Here is a 23,410-nt window from a genome sequence, read left to right as displayed (position 1 = left end):
GTTGTCATCAGCTTAATTGAATAATTGCTTTAATTTGAGACATAAGTTGTAAATTGAAATTGGACCAACTGAACAAGAACCGAAGAGCTAGTCCATATACTAATTTAAACCAACAATGGGCCAGTAGGATGGCTGGACTGAAACCCAAAAGTAGCTTTGAATAGTTGCAGTACAAAAAAAGCTTTTAATAATGCTACTGAATTGAGGAAACACAAATGAAAGAGAAGAATAAACGACTAGAAAGAAAAGTACAGGGAGAAGAAAAGTATAGGGAGACAAAACAATGGATATGTCTGTTGTTTAATTAATTTAATTAATTAGTATATAGATGATTATGTTAATTATTTTTAATTTGATGATTTTTTTATTCGATTTATTTATGTACAGTTAATAGCCGAATGTTTAGAATGTAGTGGATATTCTAACGTTAAAATTTAAGAGGTAATTTAGGATAAAATATTTTTTATTTTATTAGGTTAATTTTAGAGTTAATTATTTATATTATTTATAAAAATTATTATCTATCTAATAAAATTACCACTAAAATTGCATCTGAATTATTTTGGCGTTCCCAAATTATTTTAACATATTTTTAATTTTTTTATCGATAAAAATATTTTCAAATGATTTAAAAATACAATACAGATGTTTAAAAAGAATATTATTCTGTTTATAAGTAGTAAATAATTTTTATATTTAAAAAATTATTTATGTATTCTATTTAAAATTTTATAAGAATATTTAGATAATTATTTATAAAATATATGAAAAAACAGAATAAAAATTTGATTTTTAGATTTTTTATTTTTTAAAAGTATTATTGATTGTGATAATAATGATACCTAATAAACCAGAGTGATATTGGCAAGAGAGACGTGTGTGAATTGTGAGTCTTCTTTTTTAAATTTCTTTCTGAATTTTTTTCTTGTGATTCTCTTTTTCCCAATTCTCTCGGCCTCAATATCATAGTTATTAAAATAAGATTAAATCGGCCAGTTCGATTAAAAATTAAAAAACTAATAAACTGGATCTAATATCGGTCTAGTCTAAAATTAAAACCGTAAATTTTGGATCGGACCAAACTGCTCGGTCTCACTTCCTCCAAAAATACAAGGATGATCGTGCTCAATGTCTGAAATGAGGTTTGAACCCCTTCCTCTAAGAATACAACAAGAATAATCATACTACCATACTGCAATATTTCTTACTAATATATATACAAATTATAATACATATAACAATTTTTTATTTTACATATATTCAATTTATTTTAATTTTAAAGTCACTCATTTTTAAATTAATTATATTTTATTTAATTATAAATTTTATTAAATATATATAAATTAAAAAGATAAGCAAAAAAAATTTATTAATCACAGTTTATTTTTTCTTTTCATGATTATATGATATTTATTAATATTATTTTTTCAATAAATATCTGTAGTATATAATAATAGATAAAGACTCACATACAGTTGTCTTTATATGAAGTTGATAGTTGAAAACCGTTAGATAATATTTTATCAAACTTGTCAAATCATCTAACAGTTCTTAAACATCAACTTCATATGAAAACAATTGTATGTGAATTTTCACCTATAATAATATAATAATAAAATAAATATAAACTAATTAATAAAGTATTAAAATTTGAAAATGAGAATTATTTTTATAAAAACAAAATAAAAGTACTTATAATAGAAAAAGAATTAAATTTTATATAATTATTTAATTATACCAGGTCAACAGGCTCGACTAGTCACCCACCGATTGAACTAATGACTGAGTGACCCAGTAACCTGACCAATTCGATCATTAGTTCGGTTATGATAATTATGCTCAATATTGTACTTACATTGATTCCATTTGTGAATTTTCTATACTTACACATATGTCAAATTTGAGCCTACGCTTAACCCACTTGTTCTTATTTTAGCACATTACAAGCCTAAAGCGAAAAATAATAATTGTCCCTTATTTGGATCTTTGATTAGCTTAGGCTAGTGTGTCTAACATTCAAGTGTAGGAACCTTGGGACATTGGGTGAATAAAATGGTAGTTTTGTATTATTATTAAAAATATTGGGAATTGGGTACATACTCATGTATTGATCAAATGTAAAACCTTATGCATTGAGGTTCTTGTATATAGAAAGAAAAAAATGAGAAAAATAAAAGAAAAAGAAAAGAAAAATAATATGGAAAAGAAAAAGAAAAAAAGAGAAAAAGAAAGAAAAAAGAAGAAAAATAATAAAAAGGGGACAAAATGCCTCAAAGCGAAGCTCAATAAGATCAATGCATAAGTGTTGTGAAATGAAAAGGAATTCCATGAGTATGTGAAAAAGTGAAAAATGGGTAGTTAGGTTAGAATTTAATTGTATAGGTCATTATATAGGTTAGGTGGGAATGTCTATGCTAATCAAAGGTCTAAACTTTAGTCCACTTAATCATAAATAATCCTACCTTGACCCTAACCCCATTTCAACCTAAATGAAAGACCTCATGATGAATGTATGCATGCATTGAATAGGTGTTGATTGTTAGAAGAGTCACAAATTTTGGAAAGCATGATTAGAAGAGAATTGAGTGAATCAACCTTTAAACACCAAGTGAATAGAGTGTAAACACTTCCGGTGAGGGTTCGATGCTCAATTACGTGTTTTCATCTTATCATCCATATTCATGCAAGTTTATAACTTTTTTTTTGATAGTTTCAATACAATTGTGGTTTGGACTTAATTCCTATTGTCCTAGCTATTGTGCTTATACATGTCTCTTGGAAATTGATATGTTTGGACTAAGCATTCCCACTTGCTTTAGATAATTGCATTTAGGTAGGTTCATATAGTTTAGTGCATTCAAATAAATGTCATACCCCTTAGCTCCTTCTTATTTTAGCATGAGGACATGCTAAGGTTTAAGTGTGGGGAGGTTGATAAACCCCAATTTGACGGTTTATCTTGTATTGAATTTAGAGTATTTTGATGACCTTTTCTCGCATTTAACCTATGAATTAGCATGGTTTTGTAATCTCTCCCGTATTTGTGCTTAAGTGTAAAAACATGCTTTTTAAGCCTTATTTTGATGAACTCTAATTCCTCTTTGATTCCACAAGATGCCTTGATGTGTTTTGCTAGTAATTTCAGGATTGAAATAGGCTAGGCATGGATCAAAGGGAGCAAGGAAGGAAGCATACAAGTGGAGAGAAGCATGAAAAGTCAAAGAAGTGAAATCAGCCAAGCACGTGCACGCGCACAAGGCGCTCGCGCGCACATTGCAGAATCGGCCAGGGGCGCGCACGCGTACTGTGCGCGCATGCGTCGCCGTCAGCACATGACTTCATTAAAGCAACACGTGCCTAGCGATTTGGAAGGGTTTCTGAACCCATTTTGGCGCTAATTGCTGATAGAAAGGAATAAAAGGATCAAGGATTGAAGGGAAAAAATCTTGGAATCATTTTTAGCATCATTAGGATTAGGATTAGTTAGTTTTAGAGAGAGAAGCTCTCACTTCTCTCTAGAATTAGGATTAGGTTTAGGTTAATCTCTCTTCTTAGATCTAGGTTTAATTCATGCTTTGATTCACTTTTCTTTTATCAATTCTTAATCTTCCCCTCTTCCTCTTTCTAGTTATGTGCTTTAATAATTGTAATTCTTCATTTTGTTTTGGATGTTAGATAGATTGTTGTTCCTTTGTTTTCTTTCAATAATGCAATTTGAGGTAATTCATGATAATTGTGGTTTCCTTGAATTGTTGTTGTTAATTCTTTTCAATAATTGTTGTTAGCTTTCATTCTTGTTGTTGATTTACAATGCTTTCCTTTTATGCCTTCCAAGTGTTTGATGAAATACTTGGTTGGATTTTAGTGTAGGTTTTGTCCCTCTTGGCCTAGGTAGAGTGATTAGTGACTCTTGAGTTATCTAACTCATTTGTTGATTGATAATTAGAAGTTGCTAATTGATTTCAATGTCTCTAAAGCTAGTCTTTTCTTTAGGAGTTGATTAGGACTTGAGGAATCAAATTGATTCATCCACTTGACTTTCCTCCATGATTAGAGGTTAACTAAATGGGAGCAATGGACAATTTGTCATCACAATTGAGGAGGATAACTAGGATAGGACTTCTAGTTCTCATATCTTGCCAAGAGCTTTGTTAGTTGTTCGTTTATTTTCTTTGCCATTTATATTTCTTGTCTAAGATCTCAAAAACCCCAAAATAACTCACAACCAATAACAAGACACTTTATTGTAATTCCTAAGGAGAACGACCCGAGGTTTGAATACTTCGGTTTATAAATTTAGGGGTTTGTTACTTGTGACAAACAACTTTTTGTATGAAAGGATTTTTGATTGGTTTGGAAACTATACTTGCAACGAGAATTCAATTGTGAAATTCTATACCGTCAAAAATCCGTTCATCAATACATACCAGTGATTTTTGCTTAATTTGAGTAAGCAACCTTATCATTTTGGTGCTCTCATTGAGCTGCCATGGCGGACAACACGTAGCTGCAAATGATACAATCGGCCATTACTAGGCTCACTGAGCAAGTCACCATGAACAACTATCTACTATCAATAGCATGCTAGCTAACATTCAAGTTAAATTGGCCCAATGCTTTTAACAAAAGCAGCGGCCCATCGACGTGACTCTTGGGGGTCGGGCTTCGCTCCACCGCGCCAAACGAAAGTTGATTTCTTGAGTTTCGTCAGTGATGATGATGTTATGCAATGGATTTATGGGGAAGATCATTTTTTTAAGATTTACGATATGCCTGAACACCAGAACATTGACTTGGTGACGGTGAACTTAGAGGGTAAGGCACTAGCATGGTTCCAGCTCCTGGAAAAGACAGGTCATGTGACATATTGGTTTTTTCTTTCCACAACTATTCAGCTACAATTCGGTCCCTCACAGTTAGATAATCCTTGGGAAGATTTGCTAAAGCTCAAACAGGTTAACTCTGTTTCTAATTGCTTTGATGCTTTCAATAATTTGGCCGCTTGAACTTATGGCATGGTTAATGCCTTATCCTAGACTGTTTTGTGGGTGGTTTGCACCCGGAACTCCGCCGAGATGTGAAATCTCGCTCCCCACCTTCGTTGTTACAGGCGGTCGCTTTAGCGAAATTGTTTGAGGACAATTTTCTTCCGGTGCCTCCTCGCAATCGACCACTACAACCACCTTTCATTCCGTTGGCTCAGCGGCCACCAATACCTACGCAGTTCCCTAAACCATTGGCGACCTTCGCAACACCAGTCCCTACATCCACCCCATTATTACCCACCCCTACGAAGCATCCTTAGTTTCGAAAACTTTCACCTACAGAAATTCAATTTCGTCGAGTGAATGGGTTATGTTTCACTTGTGATGAGAAATTTTCATCTTCTCACTGTTGTGCCTCCAAGCAATATTTTATAATTCAAACATTAGAAGACATTCTAGTTGAGTCACATAATGGTGGTAAGCCTATTCCAGTGCCTGATAATGACCAAGAATCAGGGGTAGAAGCCCTTGAGACACCACATTTGTCATATAATGCGTTGTCATGGGTCCCCTCGAGGCGTTCCATTCGCTTCACGGGCATTATTAAGAATCACCATATTCATATTTTGATGGATGGAGGGAGTTCGGACAATTTTATCTATCCTCGTTTGGTGAAAGCACTGAAACTTGTGATTCACCAAGCCCCTCCATTTGCAGTAGAGGTTGGAAGTGGTGATTTGCTGCATTATAAGAGTGAAATTAAAGAGGTTCCGGTTGTTGTCCAAAATCACTGCCTATGCATTTTGGCCTATCTTTTGCCTATTGCCTCGGAGGAGTTGGTGCTTGGTGATAGTTGGTTAAAGACTTTGGATACTCACTTGGTCAATTATAGGGAGAAGTTTATCATGTTCTTGGCTGGTGATTACTTGGTTATCTTGAAAGGGGAGCAAAAAAAATTCCAGAGCCAACTTCATTACATCAGTTTAAACGGCTTCAAGTAGTAGATGGTATAGCTGCTTTGTTTACATTGCAGGTTAGACAACTTGCGATGGAGGAAGGTTCTCCTGCATTGGCCTTCCCTCTTGAGTTGGTGCCTGATCTCACAGAATTACTACATGGTTTTTCTGAGGTTTTTCACCCTTCCAAAGGTCTTCCACCGAAGCGAGCACATGATCATCATATTCCTCTAATTTCTGGTACTACACCTGTGAAGGTTTGACCCTATAGGTATGCTCATAGCCAGAAGACAGAAATAGAGAAACTAGTGACAGAAATGTTAAATGAAGGAATCATTCGCTTGAGTACTAGTCATTTCTCATAACTGGTGAGTTTGGTAAAAAAAGAAGGACGAATGTTGGCGTTTTTGCACCGACTATAGGGCGTTGAATGCGGCCAAAGAGCAAGATATCATCAAATATGGATCGCCCCTAAGGATTGCTTCAAGGCTGCATTTAAGACTCAACACGGTCTATATGAATGCCTAGTAATGCCATTTGGGCTACAAATGCACCGGCCACATTTCAATCCCTTATGAACTCAATGTTTGCTGAAATGTTGCACAAATTCGTGCTGGTATTTTTTGACAAAATCTTGGTTTCTAGTCCTGACTGGTCTTCACATCTAACACACTTATGCAGTGTCCTATCGGTTCTAAGAGATAATTATTTGGTTGCAAAGTTATCTAAGTACTCCTTCGGCCAGCGGAGTATCGATTATATTGGTCATATGGTCTTCGGCAAAGGGGTCTGAGTGGATGATGCAAGGTCTCGGCCATTAAGAATTGGCCTATTCCTACATTAGTGCGCCAACAATGGGGTTTTCTAGGCCTTGCAAGCTATTATCGTAAATTTATCAAGAATTTTGTTATGATGACATCTCTTTTCACTGACTTGTTGTGGAAGGAAAGCTTTCGTTGGTCTGATTTGGCAGAGGAGGCTTTTAATAAGTTGAAGAATGCTTTGATGTATGCTCCTGTCTTGACTTTACCAAATTTCTCTAAACCATTTGTCCTGGAAACAAATGCGTCAGGATATGGTTTTTGAGCTATTTTGAGTCAATATAACCATTCGATTGCGTACTTCTCAAAGAAACTTTCATTAACTATGCAGAAATAGTCCACTTATGCCAGAGAAATGTAGACGATACTCACAGCAGTTTTAAAATTCTAGAATTATTTACTGGGCCATCATTTTGTCATTCCAACGAATCATCCAAGTGATCAAAACCCTGGAGCAGCAAGCTTGGCTTCCAAAATTTCTTGGGTATGACTTTACCATTGAATACAAAAAGGGCAAAGACAATCAAGGGGCAGATGGGTTGTCTCGCGCCTTTATGATATTGTCCACCATGGAATCCTCTTTTGTGTTACAACTTAAGGCTTCTCTTCGATCATTTACACTGACTTTTGAGTTCTCGACAGCTGAACTGGAGTCTGACAGATTGCAGCAGCAGGATGGATTGTGGTATTGGGATGGCAGACTGGTGGTGCCAAGAGATTCATCCCTTATCCCAACCATTTTAGTTGAATTCCATGATTTCGAACTGGGCGGTCATGCGGGATTTCAGAAGACTCTAGTGAGAATCTCGACTCAATTTTTTGGAGGTATATGCGTGCAGCTGTTAAAGAGTATGTGGCTAGGTGCCAAGTGTGTCAACATGACGCAGGCTCTAGCGAGGTTACTGGTTCTGCTACCAATTCCCTCCGTATTTTGGCAAGATATCACTATGAATTTTGTCACGAGGCTTCCTAAAGTACAAGGTTATTCCATTATAATGGTCGTGATGGACCATTTATCAAAATTTCTTAAATTTCGTAACTCTGCCGGCGAATTACACTGCTGCAAAAGTGGTTGATGTTTTTATTAATCGAATTGTGAGTTTACATGGTCCTTCGAGCTGGATTGTGCCTGACCGTGATAAAGTCTTCATTGGTAGATTTTGGGAGCATTTTTGTGCTACACAAGGCAGCGCATTGGCCCGTAATACAGCCTTCCACCCAGAGAGTGATGGCCAATCTGAGGTGTTTAATCATTGCTTGGAATTGTATCTCCAGTGCTTTACCCAACATAACCCACAGCACTGGCTTTCTCTGCTTCCTTGGGTTGCATTCAGTTATAATACATCTTGGCACTCCTCAATCGGTATGTACCCTTATAAGGCTTCTTTTGGTCGTGATCCCCCTGCTATTCTCCGATACACTCCCCATTCTAGTGACCCATAAACCCTACAGGATTAGTTGCAACAAAGAGATAGTGTTCTGGCAGAGCTCAATTGAATCTGGAAAGGTTCCGAAATAGAATAAAAGCCAAAGTAGATCTAAAACGAAGGGATCTAGAGTTTCAAATTGGGGATTTTATATTTGTTTAATTGCAACACTATCGATAGCAATCTTTTGCTTTATAGGCGAATCAGAAATTGTCTATGAAGTATTTAGGACCTTTCACGGTGCTAGCACGTGTGGGGAAGGTGGCTTATAAGTTAGATCTCCGGCCACGCCCAGATTCATTTGGTGTTTCACATTTCCATTCTCAAGAAGTGTGTGGGACATCCTGTTGCGGCTACTTTTTTGCTCATGGATGGCAATCCTATGATACTGGAGCCTGAGTAAGTGTTAGGTCACCGCATGATCAAAAAAGACAACAGATGGTAGGAGGAGGTTTTAATTCAGTGGCACTCATAGGCAGCAGAAGAAGCCACTTGGAAACTATATGAGCAGATGAAGCAGCAATTTCCTTCCTTTGACCTTGAGGGCAAGGTCCCCTTTAAAGGTAAGGATAATGATAGTAATGGTAGTAACATGCTGCACTCAAAAGGAGCAACGCAAGCAGAGCACAATGAGGATCGTAACAAGAATGACCATATAACACACTCAAGCTACAACAAATGCAACTAACAGAATTGGTGCCTATTAATCGAGCGTGACATTGGCAAGAGAGACGTGTGTGAATTGTGAGCCTTCCTTTTATTTAAAGCCTTCCTTTAACCGTCATAGCCTCACCGTTCACCACTGTCCCCTCGCATCCCGTGCCGATGCAGCCGCAACCCCACGCCGATACAGCCGCAGCCAGACCGCACACCGTTGTCCTTCTGCAGCCCGTGCAAACGCAGCCCTTAATAGAAACCCATGCCTTTCCCTCACATAGTCATGGATGGAGTCCTCTATGGATGGTGGAATTTCTAATCCCCCATTCTCATTAAGCATTGACAATTCTACTCTTTCAGATAGCAACCTTATCAAGCGGATGTTCATTTTACGTACAAAAGGGATGGTTGTTCTTATTGGTGTGGGGATGGTTGGCGAAGCAACGACGACGCCCACAACCTCGGCGGCGACGATGATGTTCGGCTGGGAAAAGAGCGACGCCTGTGCGGGGGCTGGTTACGGAAGTAGCGACGACGCCAAATAGCCAGGACCGACAATGGTATCTGGTGATGTTGGATGCGCAAATTTCCAACAAAGTATTTATCGGAAGGATTATTTGCATGTGAATGTTCATCTTACATACAAAATAGATGGTTGTTCTTGTTGGTGGGGGATGGTTGGCGAAACAGTGACGGCGCCCACGACCTCGGCGGCGACGATGATGTTCGGATGGGGAGAGAGCAACGTCTATGTGAAGGTTGGGTTACGAAAGCAGCGACGGCACTGATAAGTCAGGGACCGACAATGATATCCGATGAGGAGAGAGCAACACCCCTGGAGGCTGGTTGAAAAATAATGGCGCTGATAAAATTTTCAGGAGAGGCAATAGCGGCAGATGGTTAAAATTTAAAAAGGTAAGATAAAAAGATTTTTTGTTACTTGATTTGGGTGATTTTTTTTATCTGCGATAGACTAAAAAACTAACTTCTTGTTCTTATTGTTTAAATTTTTTATTGTCTATTTAGTAGAGTTGAAATGTTACAATATGACTTATTATTCTAATATTATATATGTTACACATACCTAATCATGAGATAGGTGAATTTTATGGTGTAAAAATAAAATTTTTTCTACTCATGAGGAAGTCAACTTGGCATGAATTTAAGAGAGATACCTATCTTTTGTTATTATTGCTTTGTTTAGATTTAATAGACAAATACATAAAAGTTCAGATTTTGTCTTTTTCAATTAAATACATTAATTCTAATAAAACATTAATTATAGATATATTTTTGTTGTATTGGGCTAAGAAAAAATAATAATTTTTGGACTATAATAAATTGTTATTAAAGGAACATATTTTATTGTGTTTACTTTATCAATAAAATTAATTAATTTTTATTAAATATTCTAAGTATGCAATAAATAATGTTAATACTATAAATAATAAATATTTAAAAAATAAACATACAAATTCAAAGTTTAGTCTCTAAATTATTATGTATAACACTGAATTTTTTTTTATATTTTGTATAAGAAAATAATAAGTGTTATTTTTATTTTGTGAGAGTAACTTTAAAATTTTTTTATCATTTGATTTATGTAGAAGTGGTACGTTTTAATTTAGTATAGATGTATCACAAATCAAAAAGTCCTATTTGCATTTTAAAAATTAAAAAAAAAATTCATCGATCGAAAGGGTCAAATTTGTCATTTGTGTAAGTTCACAAATCGGAAAATCTATTTTGTGTCACAAAAATGGAAGGTCGGTTTTGTATTTTAAAAATTTTAAAAAATTAAAACTCACAAATGAAAAGATCAAATTTGTGTAAGTTTACAAATCAGAGGGTCGGTTTTGTGTAAAAAAAAAAACCAAAAGTTAAACTTCACAAATTAAAAAGTTAAATTTGTGATCTCCATATAAAAATTCCATACGTTATTGAAAAATACTGTTATGAATTCAATATGAAAATTAAAAAGTGTTTATGAATTAGTTAAAAAAATTCTTTAATCTATGAATTATTTATTTTTTAAATTAATTTATAATATTGTTACAAATATAACTACAAAGTTAAATTTAAAAGGATGAAAAAAAACTTAAAAAACAAAATTAGAATCTAAAACATAACTAAAATGATTTAGTACGTATGAATATTTTTTAAAATGTTAAATATTTAAAATTATTTTATATGTATGAATATTAATTTACTTATGTTCCAGTTTTGTATATGAATATTTTCTCATTTTTTTAAATTTAACTTTGTTATTATATTTGTAATTCTAAATAAATTATCATTTTTACTATAAATATTTATAAATCAAAATATTATAAATTAATACTAAAAATTAAATAATTCATGGACTAAATTTTTTTTAATTAATTCATAAATCAAATGACAAATTTTTTTTGAAGGTACTCTTACAAAATAAAAATAACACTTGACAATTTCTTATATAAAATTTAAGAAAAATTTAGTATTATACACAATAATTTAAAGACTAAAATTTGAATTTAAATGTTTATTTTTTTAAATATTTATTATTTGTAGTATTTAACATTATTTATGCATACTTAAATATTTAATAAAAACTAATTAATTTTATTGATAAAGTAAATACAATAAAATATATTTTTTAATATTAATCCATTACGATCCAAAAATTATTGTTTTTCTTTGGCCCAAATTTTTTTGATCCAAACAATAAAAATATATCTGTAATTAAAGTTTGATTAGAATTAATATTTAATTGAAAAAGATAAAATATAAACTTTTATGCATTTATTTTGTCAACTCTAAACAAAGGAATAATAAGAAAAAATAGGTGTCACTGCTAAACTTATGCCACGTTAGTTTTCTTATGTGTAGAAAAAAAATTATTTTTATATCATAAAATTCACCCATGAAATAACAACTTAGAACTTTGATCTATCTCACATTAAATTTAAATAAATAAATAAATAAATTTAAAGTGTGAAGAACTTAGCAGAAGCATGAGAGAGAAATAAGGAGGTTATTGGGTTCTGACATAGCCACCATTTTTCATTGCACTGCCACCTCTATCTGCAGCCGCCGCCTCCTGTATTGTGGTCCTTCCTCTACACCCATGTTGACCATGTTGACCTCATTCAACCAAATTTCAGGTGAACCCCACACAAGTTTTTTATTTCCATCTTTGCTCCCTTGTTCCATTTCAGTTTATTCAAAACGAAATTAATTAGGAGTGAGCTTTTAAGCGGAAAAATCCAATCTATTGAGATTTCAGAATATAGTGAATTAATTGTATCACATAGTAGGAGATTTATTCTAAGATTTGTTGTTGGTTCTTTCTGCGTATTTCTGGGTAATTAAAGTGTCATACCATTGCATGCAAACATGGTAACAATTGCCGCGGTTTTACTCTGAACCCATCCGATCCTTCACATATATATAAAGACATAACCACACACACTAAAGGATCATCGGAGAGCAGAACAAAGCATGGAACAAGAAGGAGAAGGAGGAGAAGACACGAACAAGAAGGAAAAGCAGAAGCAGTTAGTGGGAGATGCAAAAGCAGCACAAGTAGCAGTGGCAGTAAAGTGTCCAAGGTGTGATTCCATGAACACCAAATTCTGTTACTACAACAACTACAGCTTGTCGCAGCCTCGCTACTTCTGCAAAGCTTGCAAAAGGTACTGGACACATGGTGGAGCCTTGAGGAACGTTCCCGTTGGTGGCGGTTCTCGCAAGCCCAAGCGTGCCAAGCTTGCTGCTAATCCTTCCTCAGAAGCTACAGTTGTGGGGGTTCCTGCTCCTTCTTCTGTTTCTTCTGTCACTCCATTTTTCCAAGGTGATGTTGGTGGGTTTCTGTCTTCTTCGTCTCTTGGTGGTTCTGGTTTTAACAATGTGGGTTCCCATCATTTCTTTGATCAAATGATGATGGGCGGCGCAGATGAACAACAAAGATTCATGATGAATGAGAATAGGGCCCATCCTCTCATAAACCCTGATGGATCTATGTGGAGTACTTTGATGACCACCACCACTCACATCAACAATAACAATTCAAGTGGTGCTTCATCTTTTGCTTCTTCTGCTTCTGATGCTGCTGCTGCTTTGATGCTGAATCAGTGGCCTAGCACTGTCACAGGGTTTCCCCCTCTTCCTCCATCATCTTTTTGAGCTCTATCTCCATGATCAGCTTCATTTGTTTCTTGCTCAACTTCAGTTTTAACAACCGTTTTTAGCTGAAATAATGCTATATGCATCGGTTTTTTTCTGTCCATTAAGTGTACATCTTCAACTTTTTTATTCATAGGTGAAAAATAAAATAAAATAAAATAAAAGATGTATCTTTTATACTAATAAGAAAGATGTACACTTATATTAATAATATATCAACAAAGTAATATGAAAAATATTTGCCTATACTATATATTTTATGAACTGCTTGGGTATTGTTTCATAGATTATAACGAAAGAAAGGTGAAAAAAAGAGGTGCATAATTGCATAAAGATATTGTGATCTGGTTTGGATTAGCTAGGGTGTTGAAGAACTGCTTTAATTTACATAGCATTTCTTATTGTCATAAATTTTATGGGATGAATGAAGTTTTTCTTTCTTAGTTAGTAAGATTTTTGTTATTGCAATAATTCTGCAGCACTATGTTTTGATTTGTTAAGAAAGTAAAGTGGAATTGAACTAATAAGTAACGAGGATCATTGAATAAATTTAAGCTTACTTTTGGACTAATTGAGTGTATAAAGCTAACAAGTAAATTATGTGTTAAAAAGAAAAAGCTGATGATGGAATGGTTGTTGAATAATGTGGTTGCATGTGGGTCATTCAGGATCTAAATTATATAGTATGCTGCCTCTCTTATAAAGCTTGCATTAAGTCCCATGTATTATATTTTGTTTTTATTTACACGCAACAATGTTATGTTTTGTTTTGGTTGCGATCTAATATAAAACTAGTGTGTTAGATATTGCGTTGCCAGAAAGTAAATGAATAATATATACATGAAATTATTTAACAAAAATGCTTTAAAAATTAATATTAAATCAATTTTTATTAAGTTATTTAAAAAAATTATATTTAATCAGAATTGTTTATATAAATTAACTAGGGTGTGTTTGTGAAACACGTTAAAAAGGATAAGAGTGCATTTCAATGCTTTAAACATTATTCTTTGATGTTTGGCAATTTTTCTTCTCTGAATGCCAACGTGATTCTGCATCCTAAAAATTCGTTCACTAAAAACAAGAAATTATAGTTTCTGCGTTTAGTCAACTTACGTCTAGGTTTGTTGCTAGTTATTATTAGTTTTTTCATAATTTTTTTTAAATAAATACTGAGAATATTAAAACAATTATTCTAATTTTTGTGCACTGTTTACTATTTTAATTTTTTATAATATGTATTATTATTCCTATTAGAAATGATAAATTAAATAAAAAATTAATTATAAATAATAATAAAAATATAACTTGTAAAAAATTATAATCTAAAATACTAATAAAAATAAAATTATTAAGAGTACTTAAAAAAAGTACTAAAATATGTTATTTTATATATTATTTTTAATTTAATAAATAAATATTACTTTTTACTATAAAAAAAATACTTAAAAAGTTGTCTATTTTTATATGTTATTAATATTATAATTTAATATTATATTTTTTTAGTAATTAATTAATTATTTATCTAGAAGTGATTTTAATTAATATTATCCAAACAATATTTATTTTATCAAAATCAATTTTAATAAAAATTGCCAAATATAAATTATGTTGACACAAACTCATTTTTACCCAAAATTAATTCTACAAAATCACTTTCATTCAAACTCCAATTTAGCCAAAGTAAATCCAAAAACACACCTAATTGTTTATATTTGTAAGTTAAAATTAACTATTCATGCTATTGATTTTTTGTAATATATCTACTAATTGCAAGAGTAAAGGTCTTTTTAAAAGAAATTTATAATTAGTTAGGTGTATATTATCAGCAATAACTATTCATATAAAAAAAATTAATAATAATATTAGAATATAAATGCATTAAGTGTTTTAGGAGTTTATCACACCTACTATATAAAACATAATTATTTAGCAAAATAAAAATAATAAACTGTGGCTATCAAATAAAACTTTTAAAAATTATATAAAATATTATATAAAAAAGAGCAAAAAAGATTTAAAAAGTTAAATACTGCATAGAAAAATAAAAAAAGTGATGTGATGAGAATAGAAAAACTAATTAAAATAATAATTTAACTAAAATATTTATATAGCAATATTAGAAACTACCTAATATATCAAAAATTCATTGTATCATTACTTGATTTTTATTTTTATACCTTATAAATAAATTGATAAATAAATAAATAAATAAATAAATAAATAAATAAATTTTTATATAAATTTATTCTCCAAATAGGATATACAATATTAGAATTTGGATAATTAATATTATTTAGCATTCTTTATGCTATAAATTTTTTTTATCTATTAATTAACATTCTTTATGCTATAAATTTTTTTTATAGAATTAGATAATTTGATGACTAAAATTATGAGATTAAAGTGAAATTAATTATATAAATGTTATTTTTTATAATAGTATAAGTATAGTTCTAATATAGATACTTATTATTTCTGTATTATTATAAAAATGACATGATAATTTTATATAAAACTTAAAATTTTATGGATCATTCACTTATTATATAATACTATTTGGGACTCTTTTTATATATATATCATAATAGATTTCATCATTCACTAGTTACTTCCACTATACTACTATACATGAATAATAATAATAATGAAATTGATGAATAAGTAGATGTCCATCACAGTTGATTAATACCGTGAGTTAACTCATGCATGCAAGTGTTGTATGATACTTATTATTAGTCTAAATTAATTTAAAATTGTCTTATTTTATATTTATTAATTATTTTTAAAATAAATATATCATATTAAATATAATAAATATATAATTTTAAATATTATAAGTATATAATTATAAATATTAAATAAAATAATTTAAAATCATTATCTTTCTAACATTAGTGTGTTATTATTTTTTGTTATTTCAAGTACTCATTGCATAATGTAAATATATACAGCATCATGACCAAGGTACATGTAAGCTTAAATATATTGGTGTTTAGTGGTAAATTAAAGGTGGGTTAGTGTTGAAATGACGAAATTAAAATGTACGAAATGGTGGCAGGTGCTAGACTTTAATTTGTCAATAATTGTTTTGAGTTATTTTTTTATTCTTTGAAGATGGTTTTATTTATATTTCATTTTAAGAACTGGTTTGTTCAACTTATACATGTAAATACTAAATAGTTACGTGTGCTAATTAATATTCTATGTCAACATATCATTATTAATGACTATAAAAAATTGTATTATTTAATAAAAATAAACGTTAAAAAATGTATTTATCATTAAATCTCTTGAAAATCTTATAATTGTAATTAATGAAATATTCGAACATGATCAATGCCAATGGTATTGCCAAGTGGTTTCTGGTTTTGATCAATACGATTAAGCTAAGCTAAGACTGTATTAATTACTTTCTAAAATTTCGTCTATTATAGAGATATTTCATGGATGATAATAATAGGAAGATATCAATTCAAAAATATTTTATTTAATTTGATATTTATATTGTATGTATATAATATTTATAAATGGTAAATTCTATCAGTTCCGAGAGTTACTTGAAATATTGATTCAGACTTGAACGTGAGATATATATTCCTTAGTATGGCAGCGTCCGACCTCTTTAGTGTCGAGATGCCGTTTGTCCGAGTTCTTCGTGAGGAGATTGAGGGTGGTACCTGTAAGAGACTTCGATTTTTAAGTTAGCAAGGGTTTTAAGCAGGTTTTTAGTATATTAGAACGTGAATTATATTTGAGAGGTGTCAGTATATTTATAATGGAGTAGATAATCAACTTTGTTGGAGTAGTTCCATCTTTATTGATGGATAACCGTTCCCTTTATCTTGGGAGTTTGTTAGGGTCTATTTTTTCAGGAAAGACAGAGATAGTTGGAGAGATTTGGAGAGACAGTTACTTACTTAAATAAGCATAAGCTGTCCTTTTTCAACGTGTCCGACTTTTTTAAGGATGTCGCGTATGCGGTAGAGGCCACCCTTTTAGGCAGGCCTTTCAATTTTATTGGGTCTGACTTTTGTTTTAGGTCAGGGTATGAACAGTACCCTTGGTTGAGACTTCTGCTCGAACATAGTTTGATTGACTTTAAGTCTTAGCAACTTTGTTAGGTTATTAGTTTCCTTTCCTAGTTTCGACGTCGAGTAGTCGGTCTTTATTAAGTTACTTTTATAGCTCGTTTTTTATCTGATCTTATTGAGGTCGCTTTGTACGAGCTGTTTATATAACTTCTTACATTAATTTGTATCTCGTCGCTTCATTTTGCCGACCATTCGAGGTCGGACAATTATTTTCACAGTTTGTCGAGCTTAAATTAATGCATTCTAAATAGGAAACTTTTGAAGAAAGAGGTAGAAATATTTTATTAAGTAATTCCTTTACAAATCTGCACACTAGGGACTTGCATTGGGTGCCCCTAGTTCTCATGTATGTGCCTCATTAAAAAAATTCTTATAGTTGAGAAAAAGAATACACCAATACATGAGGTTTGCTATTTAGCTGTAATACTCTTTAGGTTACAAGCGTGTCAAGACCTCGGGAGCTCACACCCTTAAAATTCGGACACTTTGTAGTAATATTTTCCTAGGACCTCAACTATTTTGTAAGGTCCCTTTCAATTAGCAGCCAAATTTTCTTCTCATGATTTCTGTATTCTGATGTCATTTCAGATCAGATGAGGTCGTTGGTGGCAAAGTTCTTTTTGATAACTTTTTGGTTGTATCTTAGAGACATCCTTTACTTTAGAACTTTCTCTCTAATCCGAGCTATTTCTCGAACTTTGGGGAGGTGGTCGAGCTCTTCTTTCTAGAAACCATTCATCTTTATTGGTGTGCAAACAACATTAAATTCATTGGCAGTGATATAATTTGTGAGCAACCAATGAAAGATATACCATGAGAATTTTCGGTGTTATTTACTGATTTGTTGTAATTGATTTGTGAATTCAATGAAAAAAATTGAATTCATCAATCCATGGTCTAATTGGGTAGTATTCAAATTGGCTAATACTGCATTTTTTGGCATAAGTTGGGAAGAAATGTTTCATTGTTTTTACCAATGATTTTTTGTTCTTCCTTCAATTACTGACCAGTATGAGACATTTTATTTATTTATTTTTTATTCATAAAATCTGTGTATTTGGAACATGAAACTACTCCATTATCATGAGTGGGTATCATGATTCTTTTGTAGTTGTAAGTTAGCATAGATCTCGTTGTCCATCCTATTCCAAGAGGAGATTCAGATCAGTCACATTTCCTTTTTCTTCTTCTTCTTTTTTTTTTGACGATGGTGATGAATATGCGGCTTCCCATCTACCATGATTGATTTCTACGAGTGCATTATCCTCGTTTCTGTCGTTTAGTATATTTAATCCAATTTAACTATAGGAGTAAAATTATCGTCTCTATTTGATATCTTCTGCCTATTGGGAGAAGTTTTTACAGATTCAGTCTCTTTTTAACATGCTTGCATTCTATTCATGTTGAGTGGTTGTCCGACCATTTTGACCATAGGATGTGGGAGTGATATCTGCAATAAACTCCGATGCTTAAGTTAGCAAGGGTTTTAAGCAGGTTTTTAGTAGATTAGAACATGAATTATACCTGAGACGTGTTAGTGAATTTATAGTAGAGTAGATAACCATCTTTGTTGGAGTAGTTCCTCTTTATTAATGGATAACCGTTCCCTTTATCTTGAGAGTTTGTTAAGGTCTATCTTTTAGGAAAGATAGAGATAGTTGAAGAGATTCGGGGAAGCAATTACTTACTTAGATAAGCATAAGCAGTCCCTTTTCAACGTGTTCGAAAAGATAGAGATAGTTGGAGAGATTCAGGGAAGCAATTACTTACTTAGATAAGCATAAACAGTCCCTTTTCAACATGTCCGACCTTTTTAAGGAAGTCGGGTATGCGATAGAAGCCACCCTTTTAGACGGACCTTTCATTTTTATTGGGCATGTCTTTTGTTTTGGGTTAGAGTATGAACACTATTTAATCTTCTCTAAATTAAAGAGTAAATTACATCTTGTGACATATATTCTTATTATTAAATAAAATAAAATATATTGACTTATCATAATTAATTTTAACCTCAATCTAACCTAAATTTTGTTCATTTAATTAATTCATGATAATGTAACTATTTTTTGTAAATTATAAAAATTGTTAAAAAAAGTTTAATTTTATAATGTTTTATTTTTCTCAAATTATACGTTTATTAATCAATTTCACTCACAAAATATAAAAAATCTCGAAACATAAAGAATAAATAAAAAAATAAGAGGCACACAAAATTTAAAATTTATAAAATTTTCTCTTTTTTGCTTTTTTTAATTTTTTGAAAAAAATAATAAAATATAAATAAAACTTCTCTAATAATGTTTAACTATGATATAACTTTTCTTAATCTAACCTAAATTTTATTAACCTAATCAACTAATTATGGTATAACTTTTTTATAAATTATAAAAATTATTAGAAAAGTTTTATTTTATATTTTATTATTTTTTTCCAAAAATTTAAGAAAATAAGAAAGAGAAAATTTTGAAAATTTTAAATTTTTTGTACCTTTTGAATTTTTTTAATTTATTCTTTGTCTTTTGAAATTTTTTTATTTTGAAATTGAAATTGATTAATAAATATATAATTTGAAAAAAAAAGTTATATCATGATTAATTAATTAAATTAAAAAAATTTAGGTTAGACTAAAATTAAAATTAATCATGATATGTTAATTAATTTTATTTCAGTTAATAATGAGAGGATATATCACTAGAAGTAATTTACCCTCTAATTTAGAGATGGTTAGATAATATTCACCTTTATAAATTATATAGTTATTATATTTAATATTATTTAATTATTTTAAAGATAATTAAAAATATTGTCATTCAAAATAATTACTTTTAAAATTTGATTTTCTACTATAGTTTCTATTTATAAACTTAAATTATTATATTATCTTTTCATTAACAACTTAAGTAAAAGAGAAATAAAAGCAAAAAGAGATATTTTATAAAGATGAAATATAGGTTTTCAACTTTTGGACCATCAACTTCAGGTAATTGATCTTTTTGTCAAACTATTCTCCTTTAAAAAAAATTTGCAATTTCAATATTCACATATAAGTGGAAGTGGGGGCTTTATCACCACAAAATAATATGATTTTATGATATGATGCATGTGTGTTGGACTCTCTTTTTCTCAATTGCTCTCATGATATATACGATGATCCGTAATATAAGAAATGTATCATTAGAAATATGGTGCATACTATGGTGCTTATATATATTTGCCTAATTTATTAAAAAGAGATAAAAATTAATATTTAAATTAAAAGATATAAAAAAATAAATTTTTTAATATTTAAATCGTACCATAAAAGATAAGTTTGGCAATTTCGAGACCAAAATTATAAATACCACAGAATTTGCCTAGAAGTATATAGCAAGAACTAGTAGTGGTGGTGGAGCCACAATGCATGCCATGAAAATTGAAATGTCCCTTCACTTACCTTGTTTAGATGTATAGTGCTATGTAGCCACATCTATCTCTCATTACAGAAACTAAATAAATGAATCTTCCCATGTTAGTTTTTGTAGGACTCCATCTCTCCAATAATTCTTTTAGAATGTAATTATATGAATATAAAAAATTGTAAGATCCATCGGGATGTACTAGCAAAAGATTTTGCCAATAAATTCAGTAATAATCTAAAATTATAAGAATTAAAGTAAATATTATATTTTAGATACCTATTAAACTCTTTATTTATAGTGCTTGAAAGAAAAATCTAAAAAAGATTCAAATAAATCTCTGCAAAATATATACCCTAAAATAAGCGTTTTTGGACTTGCCACAACATAACTTTAAGACCAATCTAGATGCTAGACGCAATAATATTTTTTTTTTTGTCAAGATTTAAGATAAAGCTCAAAAGTTAGTCAAATGATTTAAGATACAGCTTCTGAGGGAATCCGACTAAAGAGATAGTAATTTGTTATTCTATGATAATAGGAGGCTTTTATAATGCTTCCAAAAACTGTTTCTCTTGGAACTTTAATTTGTATTATCTAAAAAAATTGCTTTCCCTTTTACAAATGAACAAAGGGTAAGCATTGTTGACTTATTAAAGTGAAATCATCCTGAAATCCAAAGCTGAAAATGGAAAGAGTATTACTATTATGTAGTGGTGGGAGAATTTATTCGATCCTACTTTTCTTTAACATGAAGAGAGGGTGACATATTTATTCCCCATACACACACAATTATGTTAATGTTGCAAGTGTGAAAAGTGTATGAAATTAGTCCCACATCAGAAAAAGTAAAAAAGTAAGGAATAGTAAGAAGTTTATAAGATAAGAGACTTATTAATTTGACACCTTAAGATTTTAAGTTAGATGTGGTGTTTTTTCATCTTACAAATTCAACCTAGTTTTGATTTCATAGTTCATTCATTTCCAGTACAATATATTTCAAAACATTCCCTTGCCTTTTCTTTCTTTTTTTTTTACCTTTTCATATTTTTGGGATTACTTGTGACTAAAGTTTCTGAAGTTTGAAGGTATCTTATCATTTCAGTCTCGAATATTTGATATTTTGTTCAGACTTAGATGTTGTCTTGTTCCAATATGAAAAGAAGCACTCATGCCATACAAATTCATCTCGTGTCAGTTTTGTGTTTGCTTGTCATCTTTCTATTTGGCTTCCATACAGAGAATCATTTCGGTGGGGAATCTCTTGCCTAAGTAAGTATTATGTATTTACCGAAAATTTGTTAATGGATTTGGTGGAGGACTATAGAACAATATATAATAATTATTGTTATTATTATTTTAAGCAATAGTTTTTCAACGCCAATAAAATTCAACTTATATATATTATTTAGTCTTGTGTTATTATTTGTCACTGCGATGCGGTCCATATATAAGTCAAAGTGGAAGGTAAAAAACTAAAAAGTGATATTACATCATTTATCAATTAGATTACGCTTGGAAGGTAGACTAAAACTGAACTATAGAAATTAAAAAATATAAATTAAATTAAATTTTTATATTATATTTAGTATAAAATATACTAAAATAAATTATGTTTCGATATAATATGTTTAGTTTAAGATAAATATAGAAATTAAAGAAGATTTAAAATTTAAATAAGAATATTTTTTAGAAGAATGTTATTAAAATTTTAGTTTTCAATTTAAAAAATTTTAGTTTTTTGTGTTTCTACTTTCTAAATATACTAAAATAATTAAATTTTGTATCTTAAAACTAAAATTTTAGTTCTAATCTATAACCACTAAATACAATATTAAATCTCAATTCCTCAGTTTCAACTTCAATCTCTGAAAATAAATATATCGGGAGAAAGTAAATGCAATAAGGCTTATGTATGTGAACTAGTTTTCGTGTAGCTTTTGACGAACGAAATTTTTTAACTTGCACCTAGCTATATTTTGACTCTATATATTGTTTAAATTGATGATTAATTGGATATATGAAAATGGAGAAATACTAAAATACATTTATATCTTACTAATGGAGAAAAACTCTTGCAATATTACTAGTTCATTTGTTCACACGATCAAGTTGAGGCTGGAACCCCGTTTAAGGTGGGAAATCAATTAAATTAGGCCCTAAAACCTAAAAGCCCAGTGTGATATATGTACGAATGTTAGAAGTACTTACATCATTACATGAGCCTATCCAATCTTCAAAGAATTCTAAAGTCAAGGATTCAGGTCAAAAACTTTAATCTTAGTGTTTTTAACTGCTACTACTACAAAAAAAGCTATTTTAACATTTTTTTTAACAGTCATAATTAAATATAAAAATTAATATATATTTTTGACAAATATCACAAATGTTAAATTTTTTATATTTTTTTATAAATAATTTAACAATAAAAAATTATTTCTCAATTTTAACACTCATTTATTTTTAATTTATTATACTATTTCTCTTCTTTTTTAGACTTCGTCAATTTAGCATCACATACACCTCTCAGTTTAGAATCATATTACTCATTTTTTATTTTCAAAATCTCAATTTATTCTTCGATTTTAAGATCTCATCTTATTCTTTATTAAAAATTTTTGTTAAAAATTTTTTATGGTCAATAAGTGTTAAAATAAATAGTATTTTGATGGTTAATAAATATCATAAAAAATATATTCTTAATTTTTTTAAAAAATTATTTTTTACGGTTAATATTTATCAAAATAAAATTTAAACTTTTTTAATAATTACTTATATGTTAAAAATACTATTTTTGATAAAACTTTTATTAACATGATCAATGTAGTATTGCAATGATGCACTGAGTTATGTGTCTGTTGGGCTTATGAGTCCTTGTTTCATATAGCCTTGTCTAAATGAAATTGCAGAT

At 30.5% G+C, this 23,410-nt stretch overlaps 1 protein-coding gene across 1 annotated transcript; it reads left to right on the top strand.

Moving 5' to 3' along the window:
* The first annotated feature begins 12,075 nt into the window (after positions 1-12,075).
* On the top strand, positions 12,076-13,106 carry LOC107468259 (dof zinc finger protein DOF1.1-like). Its single transcript, XM_021133407.2, has one exon. It carries the CDS (start codon positions 12,327-12,329, stop codon positions 13,008-13,010), a length of 684 nt encoding a protein of 227 aa, XP_020989066.1. The 5' UTR covers positions 12,076-12,326; the 3' UTR covers positions 13,011-13,106.
* The last annotated feature ends 10,304 nt before the right edge of the window (positions 13,107-23,410 follow it).

Source organism: Arachis duranensis, chromosome 10 (genome assembly GCF_000817695.3).
Source record: "Arachis duranensis cultivar V14167 chromosome 10, aradu.V14167.gnm2.J7QH, whole genome shotgun sequence".
Taxonomy (NCBI): domain Eukaryota; kingdom Viridiplantae; phylum Streptophyta; class Magnoliopsida; order Fabales; family Fabaceae; genus Arachis; species Arachis duranensis.
The sequence above is the reverse complement of the archived record's forward strand: the minus strand, read 5'-3'. Positions and strand labels throughout refer to the sequence as shown.